Source organism: Hemitrygon akajei, chromosome 7, assembly GCF_048418815.1.
Source record: "Hemitrygon akajei chromosome 7, sHemAka1.3, whole genome shotgun sequence".
NCBI lineage: Eukaryota > Metazoa > Chordata > Chondrichthyes > Myliobatiformes > Dasyatidae > Hemitrygon > Hemitrygon akajei.
In genome coordinates, this window is record NC_133130.1 from 88,743,741 (window position 1) to 88,768,130 (window position 24,390).

Consider the following 24,390-nt stretch of genomic DNA (forward strand, 5'->3'; position numbering starts at 1 on the left):
TTAAAATTTCTATTTCTTTAGATTTCGGCAATAACATTGTTTGACCTAGTTTTTCTCTTATGTAAGCCCTTAATTGAAAGTAACAAAATAAAGTGTTATTTGATACTTTATATTTATTCTTTAATTGATCGAATGACATTAATATACCTCCTTCAAAACAATCTCCTATGTATTTAATCCCTTTTTGAAACCAATTATATAAAAGTTGATTGTCCATTGTAAAAGGAATAAGTCTATTTTGAATTAAAGATCTCTTTGCTAATAAAGATTTTTTTGTCTCATCATCAACACTTATCTTCCATAAATCAATCAAATGTTTTAATATAGGAGATTCTTTCTTTTCCCGTATCCATTTAGATTCCCATTTATATATAAAATCTTCTGGTACGTTTTCTCCTATTTTGTCTAGTTCTATTTTAATCCATGCCGGTTTATCTTTCTCAAAAAAAGATGCAATAAATCTAAGTTGATTTGCTTTATAATAATTCTTGAAATTTGGAAGTTGTAACCCTCCTAGATCAAATTTCCATGTCAATTTTTCCAATGATATTCTTGACATCTTACCTTTCCAGAGAAACTTCCTCACATATTTGTTTATCTCTTGAAAAAACTTCTGGGGTAATTGTATTGGTAATGATTGAAATAAATATTGTAGTCTAGGGAATATATTCATTTTTATAGTATTTACTCTACCTACTAGTGTTATTGGTAATGCCATCCATTTATCAAGATCTTCCTGAATTTTTTTTAAAAGTGGTGAATAGTTTAATTTGTATAAGTTTTTTATGTCATTGTCAACTCTTATACCTAAATATTTTATACCATTTGCCGGCCATCCAAATTGAGTTATTAATCGACATTGACTATAGTCTCCATTAGTAAGAGGTAAAATTTCACTTTTATCCCAATTTACTTTATAACCTGATATTTTCCCATATTCTTCTAATCTATAAGATAATTTACCTAATGAATGTAATGGATCTGTTAAATAAAGTAGAACATCATCAGCAAATAAATTAATCTTGTATTCTTCCTGATTAACTCTGAAACCCTTAATATCTGGGTCCATTCTAATTAATTCGGCTAATGGCTCTATTGCCAACACAAACAAAGCAGGTGATAATGGACAACCTTGCCTAGTTGATCTTGTTTATCATGAACTTGATTTATCATGAACTTAATCATGAACTTGATTTAAATCAGCTGAATGTATACAATCACTTTGCTAAAAGATTAAACACTTTTTCAAATTTCTAGAAGCTCTTTTTACAATTAGTCATTATATATACAACCTGAAGTAGATTTTATTTAATATCAATGTTTTTTCAAACATAACAAAATGCGAGAGGAACACAGCAGGTGAGACAGCATCTATGGAAAGGAATTATCAGTTGAATTTTTGGAAGAAGACCCTTTATCAGGATCCTTCTGATGAAGGGTCTCAGCCTGAAATGTTGACAGTTTATTCATTGCTGCCTAGTCAGCTGAGTTCCTCCATCATTTTGTGTGTGTTACTCTGGATTTCCAGCATCTGCAGAATCTGTTGTGTTTGTTATTTCCTCTAACATAAAACATGTTTGTGATAGTATGGAATAACTTAATTTCTGTACTTTAGTTCAGTTGTGTATGTTGCTCCATATTTCCTTGTATCATGGAAGAATTGTGTGTTTTGTGCACTAGACTAATTAGTGAGTGACTTCAGATAGAGAAACAGCATATGATGCTGGAGTATCACAAGAAGTCAATATTGGCTGAATACAATGTGAGCATTTTTTGTACTTTAGGTTATATTTTAGAATGCTTGGTTTGCATATTTTTTTTAAGCTATTAATGCATTTAATGATTTTGCATGCTAAACAAAATTCAGTCATTTTCAAATGAAGATGTCTTGGTAATTCTAATAAGGCCAAAGGTATTCTTCGAACAAAAATGAGCTTGTGTTGCACAAAACAAAATCAGGCACATAAATCAATGAGATTCGACATGCTTTGTTTCTCACTATTTTCTGGGAAGTTGATTAGTATTCAGTTATACATGAACATATTGACTCTGAAATCTGAGTTAAAGTCAGAATAGTTCTGATGGTCGATTTTGCGTGTTGATGGTTCGAGAAAGAAATTAAACAAAGATATAATTCAAAGGAGGGCAATCATGTTTGAATACCTCTCTCATTACACATCCCATCAATTCAAGCATTTCTTCTTTTAGCATGTACTATTTGTTCTTCACCAGAAACTGCTATGTCTAATTAATGGTTGTCTCAAACAACCTGCCCTGGCATTTAACAGACCAACTAAATATGAAACCTGAGCTGCCTTCATTTCAACTTCCTTCGTTTACCCAAACTTTCATTTTGGATAGGAAGTATATCAGTTCATCTCTGTAAATGTGATTGAAGCATCTTATAAATGAAGCAGACTCAATATAAGTTCAGGCAAAAATTGTTTCTTAATTATTCAAGGTTTAATTTGGCTCAATGCTGCAATATCTTTGGCTGGGTATTGATCATAGTTTGCCTATTCTGGTCAGTTCTTCTCAGAGACAAATCTGAGCAATTAGTATTTCTGAATGAACCTTTTCTTCTGCCATTAATTAGCTCACTGTAAAAGTCTGAATAAAATGTCATTGACTTGTTCGTTCAGCGCAGCTTGGCTTAACGTAATTCAAATTGGTTTGTGTTTCAAACAATGCACTGGAATATCCATTATTCTATTCAACCTTTGTCTGCAAAATACCACTCATATTTTACTGATGCTGACACACCATTCAAATGTGTTTGTTTAAGATCATGCAATAGTATCTTGGGTTTCTGAGGGTTCTCTTGGTGATCTTTCAGCTATGTGTCAGATAGTTGTTAAATGAGATGGGTACTGTTCCAGCTGATGATAGTTTGCAAACCACATCACATACAACATTGTGAAGTTAAGTGTTGGGCATAGCTTGGAAATTATACTGATGTGTACTGCCATTCTACCAGCAACACTAAACTTCAATCCCAGTGCCTTTAATGTAGGTAGGGAATATTAGTCAATGTAATCAGTTCTTAAGTTGCTAATCTTACCACACTGCAGAGATAATTATTAATTGGAAATATTTGCAACTTTTGAATCTGGGTGTGACAAAAGACTGGGCAAGATCTTCACAGTAGATCAGCTTTGGAAAGTAGAGGTCCAAGAACTTACACACAAATTTCATGTTGATAGTACAAATGTGCTTTTGGAATGTTTGAGGTTCAACGGATTACATGAACTGCTATCTGTGTCGTCCTGAGAGCAGTAAGAAACTTGAATTGTATCAATGACAACTGAAGTTTATCCTGGGAAATTAAGTAAGTGGTTTTGGCTTTTTCTTCCATTTAGCCACAGGAAATTACTACTCGTTCAAGGATAGAAGTTGGTCAGGAAGTGTGAGAGCAAAGAGATAAAGAGAAATAGATGGGTGCTTCAGTAGTAGAGCTGGATTTCAGCTTTTATATATGTATATATATGCTAATTCGAGACCTTGTAGCTCAAAGACATAGCACAACTTGTCAATAAACATCAGCTAGTTTTTCCATGTCTACAGATCTTGTCACCAAGGGACAGCATGCACAGGAAGATTGAAATTGGAGAGAGGTTGATTCTGGTGATTGAAACAAGGCCAAGGCAAGGATAGTCTTTAGAGAATTTGGAAGTAGTACTTCAGGAGGAGGAAAATAAACTGTTATCAAAGATTATGATTGGTAACATAAAATGGAATCATCTGAGCAACACTGCTGAGTTTAATAGAGGAGGAGGGAGGTTGATGGAGAATGCTATTGTCAACTACATCCAAAGCAGCACAGAAATCAAAGAAGATAGCACTACCATGGGCAATTTCACAGCCATTTATTATTTTGATTAGGATCAGTTTGAAGCTGAATGGTCAGAAATCAAAGTAGAGAAATTCGAGTAGTGTACCAAATAACCTGTGCACAGATGAGAAAGGTTTGTGGATTTAGAAAATTAAATTCAGAGAAGGACTGAAAGTTTTCAAAAGCAGAGGAATAAGTTTTTAATGAGTGGTATTGGTGATCTTCACAAGGGGAGATTGGTATTAACGAAAGATGTTAGTCAATAACAAACTCCCCTTGTAAAGGTGGAATCTGGGTTACACTCTTTAACTATGTTGTAATCATACTTTGAAGTCAAATGCTGTGGATTCCGGTTAACTGGACCATTGATTAATCAGGTCAGCTATTTATCTGGAACAGCCCTTAAAAGGAGAAAAACTAATCCAGAAAATAGCCAGGATTCCCTTTGTTTATTTAAGATGCTATGCCACTTGATTGGGACAGGAGACTTTTGCCAAACAGTTTTTAACTAGTGTCAGTTGCATGCACTTGTGTAGTCATTAGACACTGTACCATGCATAGGCTGATCAGTTTTTAAATAGCATCATTTGCAGGTGTTTGTGTTCAAATTGCAGTGATTTTGTCACTGATAGTTGGCGAGAGAAAAGTAGTAAGACAATTCAGAACTGTTTTGCTCACTATAGTTTCAAGTGTTCAGGCTTGGAGATTTCAGAAATGACTGGGAGTGAAAATGAAATGATTTCACTACTTCAATGAGTTATGTGCTGCAAAGAATTTGAATGTAACAGCAATCATCTTGAATGTTACAATGAAAGTGAAGATTTGCATCATCTATAGGTGTATAAGATGATGAGAGGCATTGATCATGTGGATAGTCAGAGGCTTTTTCCCAGGGCTGAAATGGCTAGCACAAGAGGGCACAGTTTTAAGGTGCTTGGAAGTAGGTACAGAGGAGATGTCAAGGGTAAATTTTTTACACAGGGAGTGGTGAGTGCATGGAATGGGCTGCCACCGACGGTGGTGGAGGAGGATTGTGTAGGGTCTTTTAAGAGACTCCTGGACAGGTATGTGGAGCTCAGAAAAATAGAGGGCTATGGGTAACCCTAGGTAATTTCTCAGGTAAAGACATGCACAGCTTTGTAAGGTAGCCAAGTGCAGAGATAGTAATTATCAAGAGGGTATGCCCCATTTTGAAGCATTCAGTTGTCATTTGTGATTCTGATTTTCTCAATTTCAAGTGTGAAAGGTTAAACTAGATTTCTGCAGTGAATAACATGGGTACTGTTCCAGCCGATGTTAATTTACAACACGCATAAGGATTGCACAAGTGCTGTGACTTGTTTGAGTTTAATTGATTAGCAGCATATTAAGACCATAAGACTAGGAGCAGAATTAGGTCGCTCAGCCCATCGAGTTTGCTGCACCATTCCATCATGGCTGATTCATTAACCCTCTCAATCCCTTTTACCTGCCTTCTCCCTGTAACCTTTGATGCCTATCAACCTCTGCTTTAAATATACCCAATGACTTGGCCTCCACAGCTGTCTGTGGCAATGTATTTCACAGATTCACCACCCTCTGGTTATAGAAATTACTCCTTATCTCTCTTCTAAAGGGACATCTTTCTATTCTGAGGCTATGCCCACTGAAGCTAGACTCCCCTTCTATAGGAAACGTTCTCTCCACATCCGCCCTATCTAGGCCTTTCAGTATTCAATAAGTTTCATTGAGATCCACCCCAGCCCCATTCTTCTAAACTTCAGTGAATACAGGTCGAGAGTCATTAAACACTCCTCATACGTTAACCTTTCATTCCTGGGATCTTTCTTGTGAAATCTCCTCTGGACCATCTCCAATGCCAGCACATAATTTCTCCTCACAATACAGAAAGTGTGGTCTGACCAACGCCTTATAAAGCCTTAGCATTATATCCTTAGTAGTTAGCCAGTTTGCTTGGTGGGGTGTATTATAGTATAATTGACCCAGACACAGCATGTAACCACAGACCATTATCAGTTTGTTAATATTAGTTAAGTTGGGAAGGCTTGGATGTGTTGGTTTGTTGTTGATGTAAATGTTAGAACATGGGTGTCAATGCAGGTCATTGGAGTGGGCTGCTGCATTGCACACATCAGCACCTGCATTTTTCCATTAGATTCTGTGTGGAAGCAGCTGTTTTCCACAAATGTTTGCATAATCTGGGTAAGTTAATGATCTCTCTTCCTGTCAAGGATTATCCAAAGTAACATCTAATGATTGATATTACCATTAACTACAAAGAGATTGATCAGTGATATTGATGATTGGATTTTTCCCCAACTCTGCCTTTGTCCTCAGTAAGATTCCACAGCTGGCAGGTCCGTGATTTGTCTGACTACTGAGCTACTTGTCTGGGATGTTTACTTTCTCTAATGAATAAAAGCCAATTCAATAAGCGGTGCTCATAAGTTTGTTAAGGTGGCAAGGCAAGGGTCCTTAACCATCTCCAGAATTACAGCAGAACATTTCTTTCTCCACTGCTTTTGTAAACAATCAGAACACAGGCAGGTGATAACCAGTGTCTTGCCTAGATTACTGTATCTATTCACTGCATATGTCATCAAGACCTGTGACATTGGCAGTGTTCATAGCATAGTTGGCTTTCCCCCCCCCTATTTCACCTGTTGTGAACTGATCATTAATTTTTTTCACCCTTTATGTTCTGTTTTTGCAGTGAAAATAATCTTTACTTGTCTGTACTTCCCAATGAAAAATGGCTGCCCCTCTCTTTAAAACCACCTGCTCCTATCCCACTCACCAAATTGTTTCCTACTTTCAACAACCCACCTGCCTGTATTGGCCGAGACAGAGCTGCACCAAATGAAACCCTGGCTTTTGAGTGTGGAAAATCCATTTATGCCATATGTCACTGCTGTTGGCTTTATATCCCATTGAAGTAACCAGGTAGAACAAATGTCTTGGCAGCAATTGTTCATTTTGGGGAAATTCATTTTCTTTTCTCCATTGTTCCTGAATTATTGGAGGTATATTTCTACCTTGAAAATATTAGTCATGAGACTTTTTTGATGTTTTATGTGCTAGAAGAAAACAAGTAATTTTAGGGTATATGAAAATGAGATTTAAAAATATGATATATTTTGGTAAGCTTATAAGATCACCAAATGCTAAATTTGATAATGAATCATATCTTTGGGTTGTGATGTGTCAGTAAATTTTCAAAGGCCAGCAAATGTATATGTATCTTTTATAGCAAATTTCAATTGAAGCAGTGTCTCTGAATACAAGAATAGTCAGATTAACTGTAATTGCTTTCAAGCTTTATGAGTAGTATGTAATAAAGGTTCTCCTAAAATTGCTTTAATAAAAATGTGGGTCGTACTGTTCCATAGAACTGCAACATCTGGCATCATTACTATAAACTTCTGATCAGAGCATACATAAAGTGAAAATCAATTTGTGCATCAGCATGCTGCAGTCCTCTGACTCTATCTCACTAAATCATAGTTAATGGTTTAAAAAAAATGAGCAGCAAAAACTAATGAGGTGATTTAGCTTATCGAAAAATGTTTAAAAGTAGTAAGCTCTCATTTTTGTTGTGTGCCTCCAACCCCATGCTGAACCCTGTGCTCTTAGAGTGGAAATTAGTTAGCTTTGTTAGATTAGATTTTTAGCAGCACAGAGGTTGCAAGCTGTGACAGAGCTGTGCTATTGGATTTGTACGATTCATTTGGCTCCACGAACTGTAATTGCACTTGTGTCTTACAAGGCTTTTTTAGCCTGCGGCAGGACTGGAGCAGGAAAACAAATTGGCAGGGTTACAGTAAGAATGGAGGCGAATGAAAGGCACACATTATCAATCTCCAGGCTGTGCTATTCCTCCAGGAAGTTTCTTGGTTAATTTACAAATAAAACTCCGTCTTTGAGGAAGAGGACACTGTAGTGCAAACAAAGGGGTGGTCAGGCTTTAGTGTGACTGAATAACAGGGCCACCATGCCTACATGACAACAGGAACTTTCAATCAAATTGACGACTCCATTCTTGAGGCAGCTGGCTTTGCTAATGCAATTAGCAGGAAGGAGGTCAGGCTGCCGGGTGCAGAGCTTTGACCAGTGTCATCAGTGGTGTGCTAGCCACCCGGCTAACAGCTTGCAAAATGATTCACATGAGTAAATGAGTTCTGTGGCACATGTCTAATTAGCCAAGGATTCGGATGTTTTCATTGGTCAACAGAATCAAATATTTCTTCCCATTCACCGTCTGTTTTTTATGTTATTCACAAAGAAGCATCAGCACTTTTTTTGAGTAAGGTCAGTATAAGGTGAATGATGTGAAGCTGGAAGGTGACAACAATATAGACTTGAATCTTTTTTTATTGGGAAAACGAAATTGGGTGTCTTAATAGCTATCAATGAAACAAATGTCTAAGAATGTGTTTTGAAATTAACTTGCATAGACAGATTGTACTTTTCCTATTTCATGGTGCTTATAATTTTGAAGACATTTACTCAGAGCACATTATTAGGAACATAATAAATATTTGAATACCTCTTGCCAATTGGAGATGTTCAGTAATAAAAGAATTCACAGTATCCCTAGACTGGAAGGACATTGAGCAATGTGCTTAATAATTTCTCAATACTTAAGAGCTGGAAATGCACATATGAGATCATTGTAATGATAATGGCTGTGATCTGACCCATAGTTAAATCACCAGTGGATTCTGGTACATAATGGAAAGTCACTAGCTATGAGAATGCTACTGCTCATGGTTCTACAGCCTAGTATGTAAAGCTTTATTTGTTGATGGGGTGATATTGAAAAAATGTAAGGAGAACAACTGGTTGAGTGTTTTTATGTTAGTGTGATGTACCTATTTGATGTAATCATTGTATGTGCAATGTTATTTTGATGCTTTTGATACTGGAACTAGCCATGCTGTTGCATCAAATTTTGCATAATTAATATTAAAAATCCTCTTGATTGTTTCATTGTTTCTACAATGTAACTACAATAGAGAAATAAAATGCAAGCACCACCAGAATATTGTGTTCATAACTTTAATGAAGTGCTGCCAAATAATTTTGACCTTAAACACAAAGTAATCTAGGATTCTGGCCATCACATTACTGCCATTTCAACTCATTCTTTCTGGGTAACTGTCATGTTGCTTTTGAGGCTGCACTGCAAATCAAATATATTGGAAAAAAATTATATAACAAGTAAAAAACAGGCAGTACTCTGCAAATGAATCACAACAAAACCTGCTACAAAATAATCGAGTAAATTTGACATTCTAGCTCATTCTCCAATTATAGTATGGCTCTTGAACTGTGTGTGTGATTTTAAAATATCTTCATGAGACCAGACTTTCTGTTGATCTGGACACTCAGAACAGTTAATTCAGAAGATGTGAAAAGATTTCAATGTTGGGATTCTCTTATCAGGTGATGTCCAAGCATTGAACTGTCAGTCAATACAAGCATCTGATACTTTTGCTGAAATTACTTATGGATTTAGCAGTCCTAACCAATTAGCTGCCTCCTCAAAGCCCAGTGTTCAGGAAATCCATTTCTCTGGACAGAAAATGCCTCAATAACTACTTATATTTAACTGAATAATCACCAGATCAGATGGTCTGTTTTGTCACAGAATATTGCCAGCTATCTAGGAGTATTCAATCTTGTATGTCCAATAATATGTACTGCATTCAAGTCTGCAGATTTACTAAAGAATTTCTACAGTGGTTTGATCATATATGAAAAATATAACCTTTCAATGTAAATTAATTTGATAAAGCATTCTTCTACAATTGCTATTCGTTCCAAGCCTATCAACTAATTAATTCAGACAAATTAATTGGAAAAGTTTTCACCTTTTACTATTTGAAATTTCCAGCCATTGAGGCAAATTAATTAAATTTATAGATGTTGACCATGTAATGAGGTACTAATATCACTAGATGACAATTAATCGAGAGCCAATTTATCATTGCAGCTTCGTCACTTGGGAAATGATGAAGTTCACATCATCTGGTCAGAGCACACAAGGGATTATCGCAGGGGAATCATTCCTACAGATTTTGGTGATGTCTTAATCATCATTTATCCGATGAAAAATTGCATGTTCTACATTCAAATCCTCAAGAAACCAGAAGTAAGTATAATTTTATTTTGATTTGCTGAAAGCTACTGTAAAGCATAAATTGAGGTTCATTTTAATCACCGAGCAGCATTAATTTGGCAGGAAGTCTGATTTATTTACAAGTAAAATAATTTTTTATTGAGTGCACTACTGTATGAAACCTTGGTTGGCAAGGAATCAGGGGCTTCTGTTTTTGGAATTTCTTATAAGGTTTTCATTGCAGAAGACTGTTAAATACATTGCACCTGCAATCGCTCTCAGAGAGTTAACAATCTAACCCTATTCTCTTTCCTCATACCATAATACTTGTCACTTTTCAAAATATTGGTCCAGTTAGCTTTCAAAATGTGCATGAATGCTGCTTTTAACAATGTTTCTAATAGGAAGTTCTATCTTTAAAAAGTTAGGTTTCCTAATCACTCTTCTTCTCACTCCGATTTTCATTGGCCAGTCCATATAAAGTTGTTGGTGGGAAAACTTCAGAATAGTAGTATAGATTATACAAGTGATCATTAAATCAAGGACCAACAAGCAACCTGCTGGAGGAGCTCTGTGGACCGAGCAGTATCTGTGGGGGCAACGGAATTGTTAATGTTTAGGGGAGAATTCCTTTCCCCCCACTGATGTTCATTGACCACTGAGTTCCTTCAGTAGACAGCTTGTTGCTCCAGATTCCAGCATCTGCAATTTCATGTGTCTTCATTAAATAAAGGAGAGTCAGTATTGATTTGTTAAACGTCACTGATGTTTAATTAATCTGACTGAAAATTTTTGATGAAGCAATGGAGCAGGTTCATGAAGGAAATTTGGTGGATGTCATCTTTGTGGGTTTAAAGGAAGTGTCATAAATTCCACTTAAATTCTGGTTAGCAAAATTAAAGATTAAAAGATTAGCTTTATTTGTCACATGTACATCAAAACATATAATGATATGCATTGTTTGCAATGTGCTGGGGACATACTTCTGAGCCATTGTAACAAGCTCGCAATACAATTGAGGCCTATGGTGGAAACAGACACGTGACAATAGGGTCAACAAATAAAGATGATGTTGTAATAAGTACTTGCTTTTCAGATGAGGAAGGTAGAACAGTAGTGGTTCCCAGGAATCATTGCACAAGATAAGTTTTCACAACTTATTGATGAAACAAAGCTTGAGGTAACAGCAGACAGTAAAAACGCTCCAAGAAGATGTAATCTGGCAGAATGGGGGAGACAAGTGATATAAAATTTAAGACAGAGAATTAAAGTGATGTACTTTAACATGAAACAAGGGGAGACATTATTGGCTAAGTAGCACAATTCTATAGGATGTGCAGGAATTTTGAAAATATTTTGATAAAATCGATTAAATTCTAATTTGAAATCTCTTAAAAGTTTGCATACTCAAATTAAACTTTTCATTTGCACCAAGTATTTACTCATATCGTAAGTAATTAAATGTAACTCGCTTCTCTACAGTTATAGCCATGTGGCCATTAGTAATTTAACACAGCCACTGAACAGGACTGTGTTTTATTTTCTATAGACATGAGAAATGGTGATATATTTGTAGCAGTTCATTATTCCATACATGTACTTTCAATTTTCTCTTTCTGTAACTGTTATGGTGTTTCTATTGATTCTGCAAAACTATTTTAAAAGTTAACAGTTGCAAGCTGAATTTTTCATGCCAGTGGCATCAAGGTCTGGGCCAACAAAGCAATAGAGCTGAATCTTTAGTTTGTACATGTTTCTTTCTTTTCGAAATAAGACTAACATTTTGTCTTTTAATTTATCACTAGTTTTATCAATACTATCAGCTTATTAAGTGTTTATATAAGTCCTGAAAATGGTGCTTAAATCTCAGCAAAAGTGGTTAATTGTCCTTTTGCTGAGCTTGGAGCCATGAGTTTACTTGTAATTAAAGTAGCAGCAATGGAGATTTTTTGTAATATTCATTTCCTGGGATGTAGGCATTATTAACAAGACCAGTTTTCTCATGCGTCCCTAATTGGCTTTGGGAAAGTGATATTGAATGAACTAGTGAATATACTCCATTATTGTTGAGCGGAGAGTTGCGAGGTTTAGACAACATACATCAGTGAGCAAGAGGTGGATCTGTTTTATTATATTAAGCAAAGTTGTATCGTCACCAGATCAGCCTATTGGAAGAGCATTATGGTCAGTTGATGGCCTTGACCATTTTTTCCTCAACCATCATGATGCTATCACTGACAAAACAATCTTCTTACAGAAATAATTCAACTCAATACCGGTGGATGATGTGTTGCTGTTTTCATTGTTTAACCTGTCAATATTATGACAGGAATTTTTTAGAAGCTTCATGTATGATTTTACAGACAGCAAAGAATTAAGATTTGATATTAGGCTGAATCTGAAACAGATGAAAGATTATATTGTAAACCTCGTGGTTGCTGACACAGTACTGTTGAAGGAACTGTGGCTATACAATGGCTGATATCAAGGTAAGATACCCATTTATTCCTCTCCATAGCTGCTGCCTGACTTGCTGATTTTGTAGGATTTTTGCTTAACATACCTAAAACCGAACTCTTTCACTATGTTATGAGCAAATAAGTTTTACTGAGGTTTTTTTGTTTCTTTTTATTTATTCAAAAAACACAATTGGGGTTCATATGAGAAAGGAGCAAAGAGATTAAGAAATCAGATTATAACTGGAGAGCTGAAGCCACACCACTAGTGAAGAAAGTGGGAAAGCCTGTGATTTTGAAGGGTGACAGAGGTAGAAAAGGTCAATGTGTGGAAAAACTTTGCCGTAGGCCTCTCACCTTAACGTGACTCCTCTAGTTCTAGACTTCCTTGCCCTCGGGGGGGGGGGGAAATTCTGATTATACATCCTATCTATGCCTCTCATTATTTTGTAGGCATCTAGAAGGATATCCTGCCATCTCCTACATAAGATTAAACGTAACCTAGGTAACTACAACAAAACATACTGGTGAACCTCTTCCACACTCTTTCTAAAGCAATACACACGGGCAGCACCTATGGAAATGAATAACTAGTTGACATTTCAGACTAGACCCTTCCTCAGGTCTGCACTCTTTCTAATGTTATCACATCATATCATAGGACAATGACCAGAACTGTACACAGTATTTTCTAGTCTAAGCAATATTTTCTATAACTGCATCATGGACGTACTAACTTGTATTCATTGTTGCCATCTATAATCATTTTGATCATTTGGGGGGAATGTGCACTGTGATAAGTTAATGGAAGTGGAGATCAATAAACAAAATGCTGATCATTTTTACCTCTTGTTTTTGAAGCATTCTATTTTGTTAGAAGCTTTACTGGAAAATCTATGATTTTTAAGTTGCATTTGTTTAAATAATTGGTGATATGTATGTTCTGAGTAATTTTCACAGGTGGTCATTTAATGTATTTGGCTATATTTTTATCTTTTACTTCTTTCAGTGGTTAGTGTCAAATCTCACACCACCTAAAATGAGCTAAGTGTTTTGTTTCTTGTGTTTACAGTAACAGATCATGTTCTCTATACTTTCTGGATATATATATCAATTATTTAACGTAATGGTCTTCTTCAACTTTTATTGTAGTGTGTTAAAACCAAGGCCTCACTGCATATTAGTACATTTTTATATTCTGTGTGTTCCACTCGTATCTTTTGGGTGTTCTAGAAATGGTGACTCTTGTAGCTTAAATAATCTAAAAGCCTGGAGATTCAAAATAGTGTTGGCAAAGCCAGAACAGCATGTTGAGTTGACATCAAAGATTCCTCTCCCTCACACACAGAGCAATGACGAAGAAGTGAGGAATGGTGAAATTTCCCAAAGACCTGTTGATCTGGAAACATATTAATGACAGCACTGAAGAATTTACTTATTCTGTATCTTTGAAGTTTATTGCACTAGCCACATGCACAGTGAAATGCCGTTGAAAAAGGATATGTCATAATTAACCCAAGTTTGCATAATGATTCTTTGCAAAGTCAGAGTCTATTCTCATGTGCACAAGTACAAGCATGCAATGAAAGTCTTACAACAGCATCACAGACAGACATACATTATTGATCCTGAGGGAAATTGGGTTTCCTTACAGCTGCACCAACCAAGAATAGTGAAGAAATATAGCAATATAAAACCATAAATAATTAAATAATAATAAGTTAATCATGCCAAGTGGAAATAAGTCCAGGACCAGCCTATTGGCTCAGGGTGTCTGACACTCCGAGGGAGGAGTTGTAAAGTTTGATGGCCACAGGTAGGAATGACTTCCTATGACGCTCAGTGTCACATCTCGGTGGAATGAATCTCTGGCTGAATGTACTCCTGCGCCTAACCAGTACATTATGGAGTGGATGGGAGTCATTGTCCAAGATGGCATGCAACTTGGACAGCATCCTCTTTTCAGACACCACCATCAGAGAGTCCAGTTCCACCCCCACAACATCACTGGCCTTACGAATGAGTTTGTTGATTCTGTTGGTGTCTGCTACCCTCAGCCTGCTGCCCCAGCACACAACAGCAAACATGATAGCACTGGCCACCACAGACTTGTAGAACATCCTCAGCATCATCCGGCAGATGTTAAAGGACCTCAGTCTCCTCAGGAAATAGAGATGGCTCTGACCCTTCTTGTAGACAGCCTCAGTGTTCTTTGACCAGTCCAGCATTAGCATTAGATATATATATATCATTCATAAGAAAAACTTAAGTATAAATTATGAAATATTGCAAGAAAGAGCACACTTAGAACATAACATTTCCATTGTAGTGCAAAATGGTCATAGTATTGCTGTGGTAATGGTTAGGGTTGCAGTTTGATTCAAGAACCGAATGTTTGAAGGGAAGTGGCTGATGTTGAACTTGGTGCTGTGGGATTTCAGGCTTTTGTACCTCCTTCCTGATGGTAGCTGCGAGAAGTTATCGTGGTCTGGATGATGGATATCTTTGATGCTGGATGTCACCAACTTACCGTCTGGGGGAGAGAAAATGTCCAGGGAAGGTGGGGGTCATTGATTAAGCAGTATTCATTTGGGTAGAATGCTTTCTATGATCTATCTATAACAGTTGGTGAGGGTCAAAGGGGACATGGAGGAAGAGGTGCTGTTATGCTTCCTTGGCCATGCCGTCTATGTGATTAGATTAAAACAGGCTATTGGTAATGTTCACTCCTAGGAACTTGTAGCTCTCAATCCTCATGACCCTCAGCACCATTGATGTTAACAGGTGCACGTGCACAACCTCCTTTCCAATACTTTGTAAACAGGTCTTTTGTTTTTGCAATATTGAGGGAAGATTGTTGTCTTGACTATCTACCGTGATGCCTATTTTCCTCCAGCATTCTGGCTCATCATTATTTGAGATTCAGCTCACTACAGTGGTGGCCAGTAATATAGTTACAGATGTGTAGATGGATTTAGAGCAGAATCTGGCTAAACAGTCATGAGTGTATAGGGAGTAAAGTTGGGGTCTGAGGACATAGTCTTGTACAACACCAGTGCTAAGAATAACCACAGCAGAGGTGTTGCTACTTGTCTTTACTAGTTGTAGTCAGTCAGTGATGAAATCAAGGATCCAGCTGCAAAGAGTCCCAGGTCAAGGAGAGTTAAGAATGAGCTTCTAAGGCATTGTAGTATTGAAGGTAGAGCTGTAGTCATTAAACAATAGTTTCATGTAGCCGTCTTTACTGTCCATATGTTCCAGACATGAGTGTAGGGCTAGGGAGATGGCATCTGCTGTGGACCTGTTTTTTTTAATTTAGCAATATGCATTTGCTGTCATTTAGCTGAACTACGTTAGTTTTCAGTATTCTAATATGTAATGAATTTAATGTCATAATGTTTGACTGTATTTTCCAAAAAATATACTTTTTAATTCTTTAATAGGTTATTCAAGACAAGTCTTAAACTTAGATATGAAAGAGATAAAGTGAGCTTTTTGTACACCACAACAAATGGTAGAAAGCATCATTCTCCACTGGCGTTCCACAAGCATTTATCCTTATGTGTTAAAAGATTTATTCCAAGGTTGACTCTAAGATGAATGAAAGGGAATGGTTAAGAATAATAAATATTGTGAAAGAATTGTACATATTGTTGTCTTGTGGACTCCATCGTTAAACTGTTTCTTAACCAAGTGGCTTCCTTTATCAAGTTACAGAATCCATGGAAACAGACATAGCTGTGGACAGGGTTTCAAACATGCTGCTTATTTGTTTCACTGATGTTTGTTGACATATTAGATATGCATGGACAAATGTTAAAGTGAAAAATCTTTTTAAATTTAGGCATATTAACATCAGAAGAGTTTTCTGATAAACTAGCTTTTACTTTTGTTACTAATGTCTGCCTTTCTTGTTTTTATTCACTGCTTGGCAACCATGCATTGATTTGCACATTCTTTTGTCTTCATTAATTAAGTGATGCAATTATCATGAACTGCAACACAATCCTCCTCAAACAAAACCTTTTTCAAGAAGAATAGAAAGTCTGCCAATGCAACACGCGTCACAGATGTATGGAGGATACTGAAAACAATAACTGCAAAAGCAGTTTACAGAATGGGGCCAAGAGCGTTGCACAAGCTTAGTTCACTGCAGATGCCACTAGGGACATACTACGGGTTCCCCTGGACACAATGCCATTTAGTGTGCAGTTAGTGAAGTGAAATTAATGCTCAGCCATTTGATATCAAGTTTAAGATTACTCAGACCCATTTTGTCAATAATGTCAGACATACCTAAAATAATTGTAGCACAGAATATTTATGTACAAAGTATATCATGTAAGCAAGACACATGTTGTTTTCTGGCATCCTGTAAGACAGCAATGGATAAGTAATTTGATGCTGTTGAGATTATCCCATAGATGGATGAGAATAAAATAAAATTGCTAAATAAAATTTATTCTGCGCTTTACCCTATTCTGCACTAAATGTATGTTTGAATTAACCTGCAAAATATCACTTGTTAACTACATATTCAGTGAATTTAATTTCTGATTCAAAATGTCTCTTTTAATTGTCATCAGATTAATTTATCATTTTCCTGTATACATTTATTACAATAATGACATGTCACAAATTTTCCAAAGATCAGGAGCAAATGGTGCTGTATATAATTGACAAGAAGGATTCTCGTTGTATGGTATAAAAACCTGGGCTCAAATCTTTTCACAGCAAAAAAAAAGAGCATGCGGCCTCTTATATAAGAAGTGGGAATAGATGCGTGCACAGATTTTGTTTTGTTCCATTCAAAATGTGACCTTAGATTATGTGGTATCAATTGGAAAAAACTGCCCTGAACTCTCTTTTACTGTGAAGCAATTCAGCTGACGTTTCACTGTATGGTATTCATAAGGGAGTCTGAGTAGAAGCTCAAACCTCAGAGACCCTCTTACAACTATTGTTATGAACTTGAGGAAGGCAACTGTGAAGATGCATGAACGGAAGTTACCTTGTGCATTTTAGACACTTTCTAATTTGATTAAAATTTCCTAGTTTCAGTCAAGATATTCAACCTGAATTATGTTGATGAGAATCGCTTGGAAAGACAGCTGTCAGATGCAGATGTTAAATAAAATGAAATTCTTGTTGAAATTTGCTGCCAAATCTAATTAGAGGAATTCCCTGAGCGCAAGAGTTTTTTTTATTCCTTTTGTCTGCTTATTCAATGACCGTCTCAGTCATCCGGTAGTAATTGCATGACAGAAGAATAATAAGTGGCATTTATTTGTTCAATAAGTCCATGTCCAGATGGAAAAAATTGTGGTTTGAAATACTGATAATTGTCTATAGACTCTCCTTGCATGATACAGACTCTCTTCCTTCCCCCTGAAGTTTTGCAGATGCCATTGCCAAACAAAGCAACTGTGGCAGGAGTCACTGTTTCTTGTAAAATACTATATTTTTCTCTCACTTTACTGATATTTCACGACATGAGTTGGATCCTAAGGTCAGAGATGCATGCTGGAAAATAAGTATCTGAGATAAATTCAATGTTCCCAGTAACAGTTGTCATGTCCACTATCATTGTCCACTTTATGAGATTTAATCTTGTTGCCATGATTGTGCATTGTTGTTTACCCTCCAAAAGATCAGTAAAAGTAGATTGCTTATGCTGTAATTTAGTAGTATTTGTAGAAAATCAAGGAAAGTATTCAATAATCATGTCACAAACTTAAAACCATTTGTTTCTAAATACGTAGCATTACCATTTTAAAATGTAGTTACAAGATCAGACAGTGAGTCATTTGTATTGCCTAGATCAGATTACAATTCCCCTAATCAATGCAGAGTTTACAGATTTGGACGGTTCCTTTCCCAGCTGTTAAACTATTTAATATGCTAAGACTATAGGGTGGATAATGTGGTCTATCTCCAAGGAAGGCGCTAAGTAGAGCTGAAATGGTGCCTTCCAAACTGCTTCAGCATGACTATGGCGTTGGTCAAGCCAAGACTGTACAACGCAACTTCGCTAGGTGATGAATCACATTTCGTAAGGTTTAAGAAATCCATGTGACTGTTATGTGCAAGTATATTTTGACTATGCATGACTCCTAAGCGGATCTTATCATTTTACTGCAAAATGTTCATGGAAGATGAAATTTTTTCAGGGATCAGTCTTGAAATAGAATAATGTTAAAAGAAAGAGCTTATATGAATTAATTACTCATTTTATGAATACAGATGTTAGTGTTTAGGGCTTATTGTCCCTGAAGGTGATGGTGAGCTGCTTCCTCGAACTCAAGTAGTCCTCTGGTGAACAATTTCTCAGAGCACTGCTCAGTTGTGAATTGCAAGATTTTGGCCGAGAGGGGTAAAAAAGAACAGCAATGTGATTCCAAGTCAGAGTGATGGGGTGTGCAATCTTGAGTAGGAGCAGAAAGGGGTATTCCCATGTGCCACTGCCTTCATCCATGTTTGTAAAAGTCATGAGTGTACGAGGTGTGAAGAGAGTAGTCTTGGCAAGCAACTGCAGTGCATTTCGTAAATGGCATATTCTGAAACCGCAGTATAATGGTAAGGTTAGGGTTGGTAGAGGTGCACCACCTAAGCAAGCTTCTTTATTCTGATGATAGCAAACTTCTTGGCTATCAAGAGAGCTGCGGTCATCATTTTCTGGATAGGATGCTAAAAGGAATTCACTTCCTGCAGGAATATCAGCCTCTGAACTGAACTTGCAGCCTGCAATATTTATGCAGCTGGTGCAGTTGAGTTTTTTATTTTTATTTGTTTCACCTGGGTTTTCTAGTGTCCTTCAACACTTTAAATTAAAAAAAACCTGTTTGATCAGACTTTTGGTCAGCAATCTTACTATTTCTTTACGTAACATGTCATATTCTGATAAAAATGCACAGGGAGACCAAAGAGAGTGCAGAACACAGCAAGGCCAAGATTGTTGAACCTGAACATGAGTCTCTTTCTCCATTAGACAAATCTTGGTGCTCAGCAATTGCAAGGTTTGGGATCAATGTTTGGATGCCTTTATAGGGTTTGGGAAGGTTAGGTGAGAAATCAAAATGCAGTTCGTGTGGTGCGATACAGACACAGGATTTGACGTTACTTCAGTTGAGGGAGAGGTCTCAGATATGTGGATGCTGGGTCAAACGGATTGAATATTGCTATGCAGGGAGGTTGTTGAAAATTCAAATTTTTTGAAGCATGTCTATGCCTCTTGCATTTGAGCCTGTTCTGCCATTTAATAAAGTCATGGCTAATCTGAATTTGACCTTATCTCTGCATCCTGTGTATCTTTGATAGCCTTTTTTTTATTGAGTATATCTCTATCTCTGCCCTAAAAAATACTCTGTTTCCATTGTCCTTTATGAAAATGAGTCCCAAGTTTCACAACGATAGCAATCCCATAAGAATACAAGATAACACTCTGTTATCTTTCCTAACTACTTGCTTTATCTGCATGAACACCCAGATCCCTCTGCACCTTAGAATTTTCCAGATTTTCATCATCTGGATATTCTTTTATTTTCGCCGTCAGAATGAATAATTTTAAATTTTACTCTATCTGCCAGATTTTTATCACTCATTTAAACTGCCTACATCTCTTGGGAGCCTTTATAAATTCTCTTCATAAATTACTTTCCTACCCAACTTTGTGACATCAGTATATTTAGTAACCATATTTTAGTGCCGTCAAATTATTTAAATAATTGTGGAGCAGACTCAGTGGGTCAAGTGGCCTAATTCTGCTCCGAAATCTTATAAATTGTAAAATGTTTAGCCCAGTACCAATCCATTGTTACATCGTGCTAACCAGAAATAGACCGATTTCTGGTGAATCAGCCAACCTTCTTTCGATGCCAATGTGTTACCACCCCCATCATGAGCTTTCATTGTCTCTACAATAACTTCTGATATGACACATTATTCAATACCTTACATAAATCTGGTATAATTCAACTTCACAAAATAACATTTCACAAAATATCAGGAAATAGTCAAACACGAATTTTCTTTCCCAAAATAATCCCTGACGACCTGTTAGAATGCTCTCAACTATGCATCTTAGAAGGTCAAGAGAATTGATGTGCATAGACCAGCTCTCTTCAGCCTCCTCAGAAAGTAGAGTGACTGGTGAGCTTTCCTGACTGTGGGACTATGAGAGGTTGTACAAGATGTGCACTCTCCAGAGTTTCAGATGGCTCACAGTTTCCACTACTGTGCCACCGATGTGATGAGGTCTGTGAGTGGTGCGGGTTTTCTTGAAGTCAATAACGCATTGTGAAACTTTCCTCCATAAAAGCAGTGCCATCCAGAGAACATTGATCTCACACATTGTGGAGAAGGTAATTTAAGAACTCCTGCTAGCAGGCAACTGACCTATGAGAAAATGCTTTACCTTCTGTCAGTTCTGTGGTTCCAGAAATCTTCCTGAATCCGTAGAAGAGCTCATCCATAAAGTGGCATGACTGCTGAAGTTGGTGCTTGCATGTTATGTATCACTTGTTCTTTCAAACATAATTAATTGCATAATAGTGTGGCCTATATGAATTTTTTTATTAGAACGAATGAGTGCTAATAGTTGTGCTGTTATATGTTTTTGTGTAGGCTCCCACATTTCAGGTTCTGCACCCAGCGATTAACTACAAGGAAGCCCTTAATCATAAGTATGCTTGATATGTTTCAGGTCCCATTTTTTGGTCCCCTCTTTGATGGAGCCATTATAAATGAAAAACTTCTGCCAAGTCTCGTTCGTGCCACAGGCATCAATGCTAGCCGAGCTGTGAAGTGTCTCATACCCCTGTACCAGAGCTTGTATCCTTTTTCCTTCAAATATAATACCGCATGGACTTCATTAAGGTTTGTTTTGATTTACATAAATGTATTTTTCAAGTAATGTCATGTTCCTGTCAATATGATGTGGCTGTTTATTTGTTCATGATATGTGAACCGATTTTGTGAACCACTTGAATAGATTTTAGAATTAATCTCACATTAATAAGGACATGCTTAGAAATGTGTAGTTTGACAACAATCTTGCATCCCATGGTTATTCTAAGAAGAGTGCAAATATAAGAGAGCTTGTGTTTGGTATTGTAATATTGCACTTGTTCCATCTCAAGGTTTGCTGATTTGAATGGGAAATTATCCTGAGACGATATTCATAATGGAAGAAATGGGTGAAATTAGCCCTTTTATAGAGGTCAACTTTCATTGTGGTTTCCAGAGTGTCAATGAATTTTGTTTCCTTGTTAATGAATGAGAGTTAATGAACTGATGTTGTTAAATAAAGGATCAAGGTAATTTTACCACGTTGACGTTATGAGACACAGTTGCATTGCTGCACAGTTTTCCTTGAACATCCCGCAGGCTACTTTAGTGTGTTTCCAGTGCACAATATGAAGAAGCAATATTTCATGCTCATTCAGCCTATTAAAAAACCAAATTGAGAACTTCAGCTCAGCAAATTAAATAATATCCATGCAACATATTTATAGGATAATTTTAGCATGTTACATAATCTGTAAAGTTGAAAGTGTCTGTATGATGTATCCTGCCCTTTTCATAATTGATCTCTGAACAAAAAAACACTCCCTCGTTGTGACAGTTCTTATTGCTAGAACTGTAAACTCTGATTACATCTGCACTTGACAGATTAAGGAGAATTTAATCAACAGAGGAGATTAATTTGCATCTCAATTGGAGAGAGGTGAAAGAAAAAAAGGTTACACTCTGTAGCCAGCAGGTTGCAGAAGAAATCTGATAAGACACAAAGCCTACTCTGAATACTACAGCTGAGTGAAGGACAATATGTAAGGATGTGTTACCACAGCAACTTAAATGTTCATTGCTCTTTGTTTACCCTAAAGCGTGCATTGCAGTCGTTTGGGCAAAAAGTCTACCACCGTTAAAATTATGTTTAAAGTGATTTGTTTTCTGTTTATTATCCATTCTAACACCAGAAGGAATCATTTGTAGAAAGGAATTGAATGGACAGTGCAGATTTAGATATGCTGTGGCTAAATCAATTTAATATTTTACTAAACGGTACCAAATATAATCTTATTGTAAAAGAAATAACTTGTTCTTAGTGTGCCACATAAATATGTCGGCGTATACATTGCTTAATTTAAATTTTCTTTCTCTGGGCAATAAAATTAGTTGACTTGGTGTGGGGAAGATTTCATGTAGAATGAACATTTTTGACAGCATCTCCAAACTAATCCATTACAGTAATTAGCATCACAACCGTATTGAGACGATACGGCTTTCTGTGTAGAAATTGTGATGTTCATATATATACATGTATATATATATATATATCCTTTTATACTGCCCTGAATAGGTCTAGCACCATACAACTGATGATCACAGTGAAATTTATTTTTAATTATTTGTGGAGAACTGGTGTAATTGTTTTCTATTTAGTCATTTAAAGTTGATTGGCAGTTTTCGCCGTGTGTGTGTGTCTGTGTCTGTGTGTGTGTGTGTGTTACATTTCTATGGGCTGCATACTGCAACCATGCAACTAAAACATCAATTTACTTGTGCAGTATCTTTTCCAGTTTAAATTTTCAACCTTCTGTGACCCGCCACATCTGAAGATATCTGACACTAATCTTCTGATTATGGCATAAGAGAAACTTTAAAAATTTACTGTGCCAGGTTTATAACATTGGCAATAGAATCAGTATAGACTGATCATTGAGGAGTTGCAATGTAAAATAATTATTCAAGAATAAAGCTTGGAATTAGGACAGTTGCTTCTTGTATACTGGAGCAGGGAGAATCGATAATCCATTAATAGTTCTTAAAATATTTATACTAGTCATTGTGCTGTTCCGCATAAATTCTATGTAGTTTAGTAGGTTGTGAATTAAAGTGAACATGGCAATATTGAATTCGTCTGCTTTTTGAAGGTTTTGTGGAAGTAGAAATGTGTTAAAGCAATTGCCAAAATAAGAAAACAGGAAAATAGAAGTCTAAGGCAATTAATGGAACTTCCTGCACAAAATATGTTCTAGCTCACCTATAATTGTAAGAGTGTTATTTCTTTATATAGAATTGCTACTTGACACATTTTATTGTTTCAGTTTACTATGTGGCCTTTCAATTAACCCAGGATGTATTTAGAAAGGTTTAGAAGTAGCTTGTCATTTGAACTCTGATTAATTTACCAGTGAGACTACTTTCATTAAGTTTGTTTGTTTTTAACAAAAAGTTAATTTTAGCTTGTTTGAGGTAACACCTTTTTCATAAAAATTAAGATGGGATCCAGTGTTGTTACTTTATCAATATGATCTAATTAGACTTCACTTTTGAACTTCCATGTTGTGACCTTATTCTCAGCTATACACAAAGATTTGAATTAAAATGAAGCTGCTGTGAAAGAAATAGCATTAGCAAATTCCTTTTACAGGTCCCACAACAGACACAAGTGCAACCACATGCTATTACAGTCTGCTGAACGGCATTTACTGTGTGCTGCCATCAAAGAGCAAGATCCATCAGGGAATGCATCCCCCTTTATTCCTGAAGCAAAGGCTGGAGGTTCAATCCCCGGGAGAAAAACTTAAGCATTTGAACTGTTATAGAAGGAAAGTAGGTGCTTGTTTGGCAACAGCCATCAGAAAACATTAAATTCTGCAGAAGAGCAAGGGCACAGAATTTGTATCTATTTGGATAATCAGTTTCAGGCTGCCTCTGGCAAGAATGGCTTCCATTTTTTTTTACAGATGTCCCATAAGTCAAAAATAAACAAAATCCATTCTTTACTAATCATGCCTCCATAATATTGTAATATAGCATCAAAAGCACATAAGACTGATAAGAAAGAGTAATTACTGAAATTGGAAAAAGAGCTACTTCGACAGTCCATAGGCACAGAAATAGGTACATAACGCAGACTTTTGAATTTAATATTATGGGAACTCATTTGTACACAAATGTATGTAACCTGGGATGGC

The 24,390-nt window shown here is 36.4% G+C and overlaps 1 protein-coding gene across 5 annotated transcripts in view; it reads left to right on the plus strand.

Annotated features, from left to right (window-relative positions):
• ralgapa2 (Ral GTPase activating protein catalytic subunit alpha 2) overlaps nt 1–24,390 on the plus strand; it is a 477,749-nt gene that overhangs the window by 303,027 nt on the left and 150,332 nt on the right. For 4 of the 5 annotated variants that reach the window (XM_073051378.1, XM_073051381.1, XM_073051380.1 and 1 more), the window contains 2 exons: nt 9,828–9,986; nt 21,111–21,238. In XM_073051378.1, the coding sequence (XP_072907479.1) occupies nt 9,828–9,986; nt 21,111–21,238 (287 nt within the window). Of the gene's footprint in view, nt 1–9,827; nt 9,987–21,110; nt 21,284–24,390 lie in introns of all 5 variants that reach the window. The other variant, XM_073051379.1, reaches the window with a different exon arrangement.